The sequence below is a fragment of the Belonocnema kinseyi genome, chromosome 8 (assembly GCF_010883055.1).
Source record: "Belonocnema kinseyi isolate 2016_QV_RU_SX_M_011 chromosome 8, B_treatae_v1, whole genome shotgun sequence".
NCBI lineage: Eukaryota > Metazoa > Arthropoda > Insecta > Hymenoptera > Cynipidae > Belonocnema > Belonocnema kinseyi.
Window position 1 is genome coordinate 7804033 of NC_046664.1, and position 14344 is coordinate 7818376.

Below are 14344 nucleotides of genomic sequence, written 5' to 3' on the forward strand. Positions count from 1 at the left end.
GAAAATTCTTTAATTTTGTTAAAAATTCGTTTTTTTCAGTCGAAAATTAATCTTTATGAATAAAAATTAATTTTTGTTTGTTGAAAATTTAACAAAAAGGCTTTATTTGAACTACTTTCTTAAAAATTAGAATTTTTTTCTTTCATATTGAAAAAATTTAACTTTTTGGTTTAAAATTCACGAATTATACCGAAAATTCGTTTTTTTTTGTAAATCAACCGTTTTGTAAGTAAATTTTTAATGATTTTGTTTAAAAATTCAATTTTTTTAGTTGAAAATTAAATTTTCTGTTATGAATTCTGGAATTTTAATTTTTTTTAAAATTTTTTTAGTAGTAAATTTTGGTTGCAAGTTCTTGAATGTTGTTAAAAATTCCTCTATTTTGCTAGTAAGTTAATCTTTTATTCATAAATTCATCTTTTTCAGTTAAACATTTGACTTTTTGGTGGAGAAATCTTTAATTTTGTTAAAAATTCGATTTTTTGGTATAAAATTAATCTTGATCTTCAAGATTAAACTTTTTTTTGTTAAAAATTGAACAAAAAGGCTTTAAATTCGAACTACTTTCTTAAAAATTAAAAGTTTTTTCTTGCTTTCTTAAAAATTGAACTTTTTGATTAAGAATTTTTTAACTTTATTGAAAATTCGTCTTTTTCGGTAGTAAATTACTCTTTTTGTTTAAAAATTCATCTTTTTGGTTGAAAAATTAATAACTCGGTTTTAAAATTGAATTATTTTCTTAAGAATTAGACATTTTTTTCTTTCTTTCTTAAAACTTGAACTTTTTGGTTTATAATTCTTGAATTTTTTCAAACATCGTCTTTTTTGATAGTATATTAATCTTTTCGTATAAAAATTTATCCTTTTTAGTTGAAAATTCAACTTTTTGGTTGCGAATTCTTGAATTTTGTTAAAAATTCGTTTCTTCAGTATAAAATTAATCTTTATCTCCAAAAATGAATCTTTTTTGTTTAAAATTTAACATACTAGGTTTTTATTAAAAATTCTTTTTTTTTTAGTAATCTAATCTTTTTGTTTAAAAGTTCTTTTTTTCAAGTTAAAACTTCCACTTTTTGTTCCAGAATTCTTTTTTTTTTTTAATTCTTTTTTTTTAAGTCATCAAAAAAAGTCAAGATGTTGATTATCAATCAATTTTGTTATAGACAAATTATTTGTTGAAAAAATGTCTTCTACGATTTTTCATAAATATACGTTTTTTTCAAGTTATATTGCAAAAAATTTGAATGGAAACAATATTATAAAAAAATTCTCTTATGATTATAATTGCTAATATTATAAACAAATGTAATAAACAAATGCAGTTATCAGGCATTTTTCGACAGAAATATTCGTTTTCTTTTCGATCTAAATTTTGTTTAATTAGGAACTTTTTGATGATTTTTGCAAAATTCCTAATTTGTTGATTAATCTAAGGATTTTTAAAACAAATTTAATAAACAAATGCATTATTCTAACATTTGTCGGCAGAAAAGTCGGTTTTTTCTATTTTAATTTCCAGTCCTTTCAATTTCAGCAACATTAATAATAAGTTTATAAACTTTATGATTTCTTGAAACAAATTTAATTAACAAATGCATTAATCAGGAATTTGTCTGCAAAACAATTAGTTTTGTGTATGTCTACCTGTTTAATTATGAACTTAATGATAAGTTTATCAAAATTCATAATTTTTGCGTCAATTTTATGATTTTTTAAAACAAATTTAATAAACAAATGCATTAATCAGGCATTTGCCGACAGAAAAATGAGTTTTTTCCATCTCAACTTTTTTCATTAGGAACTTTATGAAAACTTCAGAAAAATTCATAATTTCTCGATCAATTTTGTGATTTTTTAAGCAATTTTATTAAACAAATGCATTATTAGGCCATCTATCGACGGAAAAATTCTTTTTTGTTTCGATGTCAGACTTTTAATTAAAATCTTCATTAGGAACTTCATGATGATTTTAGAAAAATTCATAATTGTTTAATAAATTTTATATATTTTTAAAGCCAAGTTTAATAAACAAATGCATTATTCGGGCCTCTGTCAAAGGGAATTTTTTTCTATATTTCAATTTAAAAAGTTGACATAGAAAAAAACGAATTTTTCTGTAGACAAATGCCTGATTAATGCATTTGTTCATTAAATTTTGTTTAAAAAATCATAAAACTTATTAACTTATTATGAATATTGCTGAAATTCTCATAAAGTTGCTAACTGAAAAGACTATCATTAAAAAAAAACGAATTTTTCAGCAGACATATACCCGAGTCATGCATTTGTTTAAAAAATCGTAAGATAAATCAACAAATTATGAATTTTGCTAAAATTATCATAAAGTTCTTAATTTATAAAATTTAAAATTAAGAAAAAAACTATTTTTCTATCGAAAAATGCCTGGTTACTGCATATGTTCATTAAATTTGTTTATATTTAAAACAATGATAATTTTATGAGAAATTTAAAGAAATATAATATTGTTTCCATTCAAATTTCTTTCAATATAACTTGAAAAAACGTATAATTATCGAAAAACGTAAAAAAAGTTTTTCAACCAATAATTTGTTTATAAAACATTTTTTTGTTTAATATATAATATTGAAACATCTTTATCTAATGTAACTTTATGCAATTTAGGCCCAAGGAGCTTTGAAAAAAAAATTCCCTATCACTAAATTACTGACCCTAGCGGAGCGAGTGAACGAAAATGATACTCTACAGGAATACCCTCATAGTGTCCACATAGTATCCTCTCCTTATCATTCAACAAAAACTTAAAAAAAAACAGCAAGATCAACTTTTTAATTGGTAAAATTTGGATTCTACGTTAAAACCTCAATTAGAAGCTCACGGAGTAATCGCAATAGTTTGGTTTTTACATTACCATAAAAAGTTTAAAAAAAATAAGATCCATATTTATATTTTATAAGTCTTATATTTTTCTTCAACATTTTTCCGTTGCAAAAAAAAATTGTTGCGATTACTTCGTGACCTTATAATGGGAATTTTGACTGAGAATTCGAATCTCATCAATTTTAAGTTAATCTTGCTGTTTTTTTTTTTTTAGTTTTTGTTAAATATTTCGGAAGAGATACAATTTGGATACTAGGAAGATACTCTTCAGAGTATCCTTTCCGTTCACTCGGTCCGCCAGGGATTCTCGAAGCTTTCACCTTTAGTTTAAAAAAATCTGTGAACAAGTATAAGGAATATAAAAAGACCGAACGCGGAGCGCGAGACAAATATATTGTCGAACGTGACAACAGTCGCGCGCCCTAAACGCGCTCAAACTTGCGAGCGAAGCTAGCCGCGCGCGCTGCGCTCAACGAGAATGTGTCCGCTCAGCGGGTGGATTTATTTTTATAATTATTTTTAAAATTGTCCTTTTAAAAACATCTGAGAAACATGTTTGAAATCGAAAATAACTTTTAACAATTTGGGTTTATGTTAGAGATTTACATTAAACGTTCCCAATGGGACAAAGTTTGGCGACGTCTTTGCGACATCTTTACGACAACGTTACGATATCCTATGTCCATTTCGTTAAGGTGTCTTCACGATATCGTAAATAAGTCGTATGATCCGACGATGTCTTTACGATATCGCAAAGACACTAAAACGAGATGGACATAGGATGTCGTAAAGGTGTCGTAAATATGTCGTAACGATGTCGCCAAGTTTTGTGCCCACTTTTAATTGGTATTTTAAAACAAAAATCACTATAACTCGAAATAGATTAATAAATTTTCAACAATTTTTATTATGTTCGTGTTTTCTCTCAGAAATTTACGTTTTAAATAATTTTTTTTTAAATTTATATGAACTGACGTATTTTCTAGGGGTTCTAAAAAAAGCGTTCTTTTCTACACAACAGACTGTGGAGACGACAAGGAAGACTTAGGACTGCATATTCAACAACGAAGTGCCTCACTGGTGAGTACTAAATTCAATTCAATCAAGAATCCGTAAAACCAAATTTCGCGTGACGGGACTTGTAATTACTTTTTTCGTTTGTATTTCATCTCTAAGATCTTATTGTAAACAGAAAAAGTAAAGAAAATAATTTTTAAGAATAAAGTAAAGAAAATAATTTATCTCTGATAGCTTAGCAGTTGGGCGTAATTAAAATAATAATTATTATAATGTAAAAAATTACAATTTGCAAAAAGAAGATCAAGTTTAACTATAAAATTACTATCAATTAGAAAATTTGTTTTTTTTTCTTAAAAATTGAACTTTTTAATTTAGAATTCTTAAATTTGGTTAAAAAATCCTTCGTTTTTTTCCCTATAAAATTAATATTTATTTTGAAAAATTCTTGTTTTTTGTTCAAAATTTAACATACTAGGTTTTAAAGTTGAACCTACGTTCGTAACAATTAAAAAAAATGTATTGCCTAAAAATTTAACATTTTGGTTGAGAATTCTTGAATTTTATCAAACATTCTTTTTTTTTCAGTAATCTAATTTTTTTAATTTATCTTTTTTTAGTTGAAAATTCAACTTTTTGGTTGAGAATTTTTAAATTTGATTAAAAATTCATATATAATTTTAGTTCTATGGTTAAAAGTTTAAACAATAGGTTTTAAAGTTAAACTTACTTGCTTAACAATCAAAAAAATGTCTTTCTTTCCTAAAACTTGAACTTTCTGGTTGGGAATTCTTGAATTTTTTTAATTCTTTTTTTTTATAATAGAATTCTTAACTTCTGATAACAAGTTTTCTTTTTTGGTAGTAAGCTAATTTTTTTGTTTAGAAATTTATCTTGTTCAGTTGAAAATTCAATGATTTGATTGACAACTCTTGAATTTTGTCAAAAATTAGTTGTTTTTTTCGGTAGAAAGTTAATTTTTATTATAAAAGTTCATCCGCTCGGTTTTAAAGTTGAACAATTTTCTTAAAAATTATAAAATTTGTTTCTTTCGTTCTAAAAATTGAACTTTTCGGTTAAGAATTCTTAAATTTCGTTAAAAATTCGTTTTTTTCAGTATAACATTAATCTTTATTTTGAAAAATTCTTGTCTTTTGGTCAAAATGTAACATACTAAGTTATGAAGTCGATCCTACGTTCTTAACAATTTAAAAAAAATGTATTTCCTAAAAATTCAACTTTTTGGTTGAGAATTCTTGAATTTTATTAAACATTCTTTTTTTTTAGAAATCTTATTTTTTTTAATTGATCTTTTTTTAGTAGAAAATTCAACTTTTTGGTCGAGAATTTTTAAATTTGATTAAAAATTCATTTATAATTTCAGTTTTTTGGTTAAAAGTTTAAACAATAGGTTTTGAAGTTGAACTTACTTTCTTAACAATTCTTTCTCAAAAATTAGAAAAAAAATTTTTTTTTCTAAAAATTGAACTTTTTGGTTAAGAATTCTTAAATTTTAATGAAAATTTGTCTTTTTTATAGTAAATTAGTCTTCTTGTTTAAAAATTCATATTCTATAGTTAGAAATTCAACTTTATGATGGCGAATTCTTGAATTTTGTTAAAAATTCGTTTTTTTCAATATACAAATAATCTTTATCTTGAAAACTTCTTCTTTTTTGTTCAAAATTTTACATACTAGGTTTTAAAGTTGAACTTACTTTCTTAACAATTGAAAAAATGCATTTCCTAAAAATTTAACTTTTTAGGTGAGAATTCTTGAATTTGATTAAAAATTCCTTTTTTTTGTTTTGTAGTAATCTAATTTTTCTGTTGAAAAATGTACCTTTTTTTTAGTTGATAATTTAACTTTTTGACTAAGAATGTTTAATTTTCATTAAAAATTCATTTATTATTTCATTTTTTAGTTAAAAGTTTAAACAATAGGTTTGAAAGTTGAACTCACTTTCTTAACAATGAAAAAATTTCTTTCCTAAAAATTGAACTTTCTGGTTGAGAATTCTTGAATTTTTAAAAAAATTCTTTTCTTTTATAACAGAATTATTAAATTCTAATAAAAGGTTTTCTTTTTTGCTAGTAAATTAATATTTTTTTTTAGAAATTTATCTCGTTCAGATGAAAATTCAACTTTTTGGTTGAGATTCTTAAACTTTGTTAAAAATTCGATTTTTTCGGTAGGAAATTAATTTTTTTGTTTAAAAATTTATCCTTTTGGTTAACAATTGAACAGCTTGGTTTAAGAGTTGAAATATTATCTTAAAAACTAGAAATTTTTCTCTTTCTTTCTTAAAAATTGCACATTTTCGTTTATAATTCTTGAATTTTATTGAAAATTTATCTTTTTTATAGTGAATATATATTTCTGTTTAAAACATTTATGTTTTTTAGTTGAAAATTAAACTTTCTGTTTAAGAATTCTTTAATTTAATTAAAAATTCCATTTTTTTAATAGTAGGTTAAACTTTTTGTTTAAAAATTTATCTTTTTTTAGTTGAAAATTTAACTTTTCAGTTGAGACATTTTGAGTTTGGTTAGAAATTAATTTATAATTTCATTTTTTTGATTAAAAGTTTAAACAATAGGTTTTAAAGTTGAACTTACTTTTTTAACTATGAATAAATTTCCTGATTTCCTAAAAATTGAACTTTCTGGTTGAGAATTCTTGATTTTTTAAATTCCTTTTTCTCATAACAGAATTCCTAAATTCTAATAAAAAGATTTCTTTTTTAATAGTAAATTAATCTTTTATTTAAAACTTTATGTTTTTAGTTGAAAATTCAACTTCTTGGTTGAAACTTTCAAAAATTGGTTTTAAAGTTGAACTTAGTTTCTTAACGTCTTTTTTAAAAGTAAATTAATCATTTTATTTAAAAATTTTTTTCTTTATTTAAAAATTCAATATTGTTAAAAATTTGTTTTCAGTATAAAATTAATCTTGATCTCGAAATATTCATATTTTTTGTTCAAAATTTAACATACGAGGTTTTAAATTTGAACTTTCTTAAAAATTACAAATTTTTTTTTCTTTCTTTCATAAAAATTCAAATTTTTGGTTAAAAGTTCCTGAATTTGATTGAAAATTCATTTTTTTCGGTAAAAAAATAATTTTTGTTTTGTTCAAAGATTAATCTTTTTCCTTAAAATATTAACAACTACGTTTGAAAATTGAACTGCTTTTTTCATAATACTTTTTTTTTTGTTTGTTTCACGATTCAAAATATAAGTTAAAAATTTATCTCTCGTTGGAAATTAAACTGTTTTGTTGAAAATTCCTTTAATAATTGAAAATTTGAACATTCTTAGATGAAGAAAATATATTCTTGAAGTGCGTCCGAAATGATTTCTTGGAAGTAAACTATATTCTGTATTTAAATACACTTCTGTATAAATTAATACAATACAATTTCAGAATACAGTCAAACCTGGATTTAATGTCAATTTTGGGACTGAGCGTGACATAAAATCCAGAGTCTCGGAACTATTTTGTCTCTCTTCTGTTGTTTTCTCGTTGTCGTTTCTCTCTCTGTTTCGTGACGCTTGAGTGAGCACCGCACATCATCCCGCAGCGCCGCTTACCCATCCCCACCGCGCGGCATCAATTCTCGGAAAACATTGAATGGAGGATCACTAAATCCAGGTTGGACTCTAATAAAATATGCTATCCCACCTGAGTGTATATTTTATTAGGTCAAAAAAAAATGCACTCAATTGTTCTAAGCATCTGGTACCAAGTTTTTATTTATTTGGACCATACCCATATTCTATCGTCCCCACTCTTAACTACCATTGACTCGAACCAAGTAAAATTTACTTGATTCATGAATAAATCGTTTTTCCTGTTATAAAAATACCATTTGCTATAATAAGAACATCATTTTAACCTTTTCAATTACCTCGTTGGACGTGCAATTAAGGAATGTTGTCTAAGCCGGCTGTATAGGATGATTATACAATCTGACTTCCAACACGGCGGACGACTTCTTCCGGGGTTTTGTGAAGGGCGTGCACCTGAACACATGTCTTCGAGAATGATTGCACGTTTCTTGTGCAATTCGTACAACCCAAAGAGTCACTCCCACCTTCTCGCAGTCATCGAATGATTAACGAAGGGGTTTCGCCTTCGCCGAGGTGAAACCAGGTGAAACTGGTTACCTCCACATGCTCGTTAGAGCTACCCCATCACCCTAGCTTAATGGTATCTGTTTCTGCTATCTTACATCATATTCATCAAGTCAGTTTGCTGTCTTAGCGTCTTTTTATTTTTTATTCAGGGTACTTGAAGGTCAGGGAAAACCTGGAAATCAGGAAATAGTCTCGCAATTTTAATAATCAGGGAAAATTCAGTAATTTTTTAATAAATCTGACAAAGGTGGGAGAGGCGTTTTAAATAAATGTCTTAATTCTATCTACCACAATGCAATTTCTATAATTTTGTCTGAACTATCTTCAACTTTCTGATGAGGTTCTACAATGATGAATTATTTTAGAAATCATTTTCCGAAAAATTCTTTCTAGATTTCGTGTTAAAAATCTACCAAATTATTCCGTCAATAATAAGCGAAGTCTAAAAACTCTTATTATAAGATGTTGATTTTTATTGAGAAGAACCATGAAAATGATTGTGCTTTCATTATGACAATTAAGATTATGCTTTTTTCATTTCACGCTAGATAATTTCTTTTTCATGCTATGCACTACTAGCTGATTCAACTTAATTGTAAGTGTTAACACTTTGTGTTAATAATATGATAGGAAAATTGAATAATATCATGGAATTCTTGGAAATTCAAACAACAAAGAATCCAGACATCAAATTTAGATAACACACTCTTAACTGGCTCTATTTTAATTATTAAAAAAAGAAAGAAAAAAAAAGAAAGGAAAGGAAGTCGACCCCCAAATCTACTTCCTTCTTTCTTTCGCTCATATATTTATTTAGTTGTAACCACAGTCAGAATTTCATAATGTTTTTTTATTGTTAAATAAAAAAAAAGGGACAGAGTGAGCGAAAGAAATGTAGGAAGGGGAATCGAAGGTTCCCTTTTTTCATCTTTAATTTATTTCAGTTCTTTTTTTAAATAATTTCATTGAAAACATTTAAGAGTATGTTGTCCAAATTTGATCGTTGGAGTCTTGGGTTTCTTAATTTCCAAAATTTTGTCATTTGTATTTGAATGATTAAGATTCAAGAATAATACAAATCTGGATTTCCTCTAAATCTAATTTTTAAAATTTAAAGAAAATTTGAAATAATAATTTTGATGTTAATTATTTTTTCTATTGGTCCAGAATAAATATTTCTTTAATATTGTTTTCTAAAATGGTGACAGAATATAAATAACTAGCAGAAAAAAAGGATGTAAAGAGTATAATAATCCTTCTATGCAAACTTATGGATTTATCTTTTTCGCTTACGCGTTCAAGAATTTGTTAAACAAATTTTTTATTGTTTTATTTGGAAATCCCACTATTTATTTGAAAATTCATGTAATTTATTGAAATTTCGCCTATTGGTACAAAAATAACCTTCTTGGTTTGAAATTAATTTTTTACAGAAAATATTAATTTTCTATTTTTTTAATAAAATTGTTGTTTTTTAGTAGGAAATTCCACTATTTCTTCAAAAGTTTATATTTTTTGTTAAAAGTTCACCGTTTCTGTTAAAAAGATTAATTTTCTTGTTTTAAAATTTTAATTTTCTATTTTCAGATGAAATTTGTTTTTTGTTAAAAATTCCATTATTTTTGTAAAAAATTATGTATTTCGTAAAAAATTAATTAATAAAAAAAATCTTGTTGGTTGAAAATTAACTTTTTTTTTAAATTAATTTTCTTGCTTTAAATTAATTTTTTACTGAAAATTCAAAATTTCCGTTTCTTGATTCATTTAAATATAATAAATAATATAATATCATTACAATTATTATTGTACAATTGTTATTTTTGTTAGTTCACAATTTTAATATTTGTTCGAAAATTCACGCGTTTTGTTGAAAATAGTTTATTTGCGGTAATGAATTAATTTTCTTAGTTGAAAATTAGTCTTTTCGTTAAGAAAATTATCCTTTTTGGTAGAAAGATTCATATTTTTATATATTTTAAATTAAATTTTTTTAACTTTCTAAAAATTAAGACTATTTATAATGAAATAACCGGTCATTTTTCTTTACACATTTCTAAAAAAATTAACGATTTTTCTTAATTCTTCTTTTTTTGGGTTGAAAATTAATTTGTTAAACTGACAATTTAATTATTCCATTCTTGAAAATTTAAGTACTTCGTTGTAAATATAATTTTTTGGTGTCAATTCAACTTCTTGTTTAATAGTTAAAGCACTTTGGTAAAAATGATTTTTTTGTTGAATATGCATCCCTTTGGTCCATTTTTGTTGTTGTTATAGAATAATTAATTTTTGAACTTTAATTATAATTATTCCATTTTTAGCTTAAAATGGATATCTTTTTTGGTTTAAAGTTTCACTATGTATGTAGTTAAGAATTCATGTATTTTTTTTTTAAATTGTCTGCTTGTAGAGAAATGAAGTTCTTGGTTAATTATTTAATTTTTTTATTAAAAATTCTAGTTCTATTGATACTTGAAATGTTTTTTTTTCTTCATTTATTTTATTTGGGTGTTTGAATTTAAATAGAAAAATTTAAGAGTATCTTGTCCAGATTTGATCGTCCGATTTTTGGTTCCTTTAATCTCCAGGAATTTTCTTTTTGAATTTACATTTTGAAAGTCAAAACAGAATTTTCATAGCTGTTTAGAGTTTCATGAATGCTTATTCAATGTGAATTTTAAAAAATTGCCCGACACAAAAAAAAAGGATATTTGTATGAAGAAATTTAAAACTGTATTATCCAAATTTGATCGTTAGCTAGATTCTCGATTTTTTGCAATTCCCAAGAATCACGCAGTTAAATTTTAATGTTGCATTAAAATATAAATATTTCTGAATTTCCTAAATTTAAAGAAAGTAAATTATTTACTCAAATAACCAGGAATATTTGTATACAAATTTCTTAAAAATTATTCTAAAAGGTTCTCTGTTTTTTAACAAATCATTAGCATTGTCAGACTTGGGAAGACCATAAAGGAAAAGAGTTTTTCGCTCACTTCCGGTTTCGTATCGTGTCGTGAGAAAAATGAGTCGAAGAACTTGATTCTCACGGCTATATGATGATCGAGCGTTGGGCTTGAAGTAATTTTGCGGTTTTGTGCATCTCACACGCAATTGTGCCCCGGGCGAGCTGAGCGAGAACTTTTTCATTGTTTTCGCGGCATTTACTCAAAATTTTATTTTTTCTCACCGCGATTGCAATATAATACAGAGAAAGAGAGGGGGAGGCTGTCAGTATGGAAGGAAGGAAGAAAGGGCGTGAATTACTCTCGCAGAAGATGCACCCGCTAATTGCATGCCAGAAGCGCAATTATGAGCGACAGCCTTGACAAGCTGCGTAGAGTAATTCCAGGTTGGGGTACAGTTATCCCCAAGAATTACCTTTAGAATCACGTTCTGAGGGCCAATTTTCGAGCGGCAAGCAACTCGATTTAATTCTTTTTGAGGTAGGTTATTGGGCGCACGGAGAAAAATGTCTAGTTGGGTTAACAAGGATTCTGGTTAGCCGTACTAGACAGTCTAGTAAAATATGAACCAACATGCTGTCTAGTTAAACGCGTCAGACAGTCGAGTTGAAATCTGTATAGTTAGAATTACAAGATATAAGGTATAGGTTACCAGGCCTCTAGTACGGCCAACATTTCCATGGCTAGTAGATCTGTCTAGTAAAATCAACCAAATGCTGACTCAGGTTTACATGACAGTTTCTAGGTAATTTAAATAGTTTTCTTTCGTAATATTTACCAGATATATAGGCTTTGTGTAGTTAAGAAAAAAGAAGTGTGTTTTCAGGATCTCAGGGATAGGTTTAAAAATGTGTGCAATGTAATAAAAGTAAAGATCGTTTATTAAACACTAGTCAAAAGTATGATTTCATATTTCACGAAAAAATCGCACGGCCTGAAGCATTATCTTCAAAACAATATGGCGACGTCACTGAAGAAAAACAAAGTTTACGTTCCTTGCAATATAGCCTTGTAGGAGAAAAGATTCCACAAGTTCAGCAGATTATCCACTGTGTCGTCACAGAAGTTGCTGATTCTAATACGCGAAAATAGAAGCAAAAATGAAAACACGTCGCTTCTCGCAACTCTGAAAATGGTCAGAATAACGCGCGGTACACAGAAATGCAAGCGGCTGGAAGAAACTGGAGCTGACGACGCCGAATATTAGGCAGGCAAGCTAGCGACTAGAGGGAAGAATATTGATAGTAAAGGGTATAGGAGGGAGGAACGACGGGAGTACAGGAGTGGTGGGGGGACATTGCTACTAGATATCTCGTTATGGGAACTATTTGAAATAACACGATGGATCAGTAAAATCTACTAGACTGCTTACAAGACATTGAGTAGGAGTAACGAAACTTCTGTCTTAAATTTACTAGACGCCAAAGCTGCCAGATCGTGGATGAAATTGACCTCCACCATACCTACCGTTTGGGAGCCGCAAAACAGAAGATGCATGATTACCACTGTGAGTTCGTGTGTAAGCCGAAAATGCACGATTCGACTTCGGTTATCTGCTCTACGATGATTGCCGATCTGAAAGCTTCGGAAGACTTCGGTGGTCTTCTATTTATATCTCGATCCCCATTTGAAAGAAATGGAAGAAATTGGCGAAATTAATGTTTTGCATGATTCTTCATTTCATGCATGAGTCGATTTTGAGGTTATGTTTTTCATGTGTATATAGTACAAGTATTATTACTATTATACATATTATTAATGTCAATATTATAATTATAAAATATAACATTAATTTTAATTAACAGTTGACGAACTTTTAATAGAAATAGTTAAACTTTTAACTAAAACAATTAGTTTTCTGGAAAAAATGTTGAATAAGAAGATGAATTTTCTTGTATTTGAAAGAAATTAATTTTTGAACCAAAACAAACAAAAAAAATCTGCAAAATAGTTAAATTTTCAGAAAAGAAATTTTTCAACTAATTTGATAAATTGTCAACCAAAAAAAAAAAACAACTAAATTTTTAACAAAGCAGTTCCACTTTCAACCAGAAAAATTGAAAAAAATAGTTGAAATTCTTTGAAAGTGCTTTAAATGATTGAAATTAATTGAAAATTCCTTAGGATTTAGTCAAATGTCCTAAGATGTATCAGATCCTTTAAAATCTCATATTAAATTACTCTAATAAATTGAAAATTCCTTAAAACCTTTTAAAATACTCTCAAATATTTCGAAACCTTCAAAATCTTGTGAAAAATTGTTTTTTTAAACAACCTTGATATAATTATTAAAATTCTTTGAAATTCATTTAATTTTTAAAAATGAATTGAAAATTCAGTGAAATCTTTTTAAAAATCCTCAAATATTCAAAATCCTTAAAAATCTGTTGAAATCTCTTGAATTTTTTTTTAAAGATCTTGAAAATTCCTTAAAATTTAAATAATAACCTGAAATATTTCAAATCCTTAAAAATCTCATATTAAATTACTGTGATCAATTAAAAATTCTTTGGAACATTTTTAAATACTCTCAAGTATTTTGAAACCTTCAAAATCTTTTCAGACACCTTTATACCTTTTAAAGATTTCTAAAGTCCTTTGGAATTTTTTTAAATAACTATGCTAAAATTGTTAAAATTCTTTGAAATTCCTTGAAATTATAAAAATAAATTGAAAATTACTTGACATCTTTTAAAACATTCATAAATATTAAAAATCTTTTGAAATTTCTTGACATTTTTTTAAGCTTTTGAAAATTCCCTGAAATATTTCAAATCTTTTAAAATATCATATTAAATTACTGTAATCAATGAAAATTCCTTGGAATCTTTTTAAATTCTTGATAGTATTTTGAAACCTTCAAAATCTTTTGAAATGCCTCGAACTTTTTTTTAGGATTTCTAAATTACTTTGGAATTTTTAAAAATAATTCTTCTCAACATTTTTTAATTCTTTGAAATTCCTGTAAATAGTCAAAGTAAATTGAAAAGAGTTTGAAATAATTTTGAAGATTGAATCAATAAAAATTCAAAACTTTCGAGATTTTATTTTCAAAAATTTTCAACTACTCCATAAGAATACTTTTCAACACGATGGAATACAAGTCTTCACATTTAAAATTATAAACTTGGAAGTTCATTTATAAAAAGTTAATAATAATAAATTAATTAAATGTGTTCAAATTTTAAATGTATGTTTTTCAATTGGACAATCTCTAAATGAAATTATTTCCGACTGAAATTTAAAAAAAATTTTAAACATTAAAAATTTAACTGTTTGTAGATTAGTTTAATTATTAAATTAAAGTTTTAATAGAAATTACTTGAGTTAAAATTTAACTATTTCTACAACAGTTTTTGTGTG

The 14344-nt window shown here is 26.1% G+C and overlaps 1 protein-coding gene across 1 annotated transcript in view; it reads left to right on the forward strand.

The window, feature by feature from the left end:
• Window positions 1-14344, forward strand: part of LOC117179090 — a 146394-nt gene that overhangs the window by 4801 nt on the left and 127249 nt on the right. Inside the window, exon 3 of the mRNA XM_033370739.1 lies at window positions 3846-3939. Within this exon, the coding sequence (XP_033226630.1) occupies window positions 3846-3939 (94 nt within the window). The remainder of the gene's footprint in view (window positions 1-3845; window positions 3940-14344) is intronic.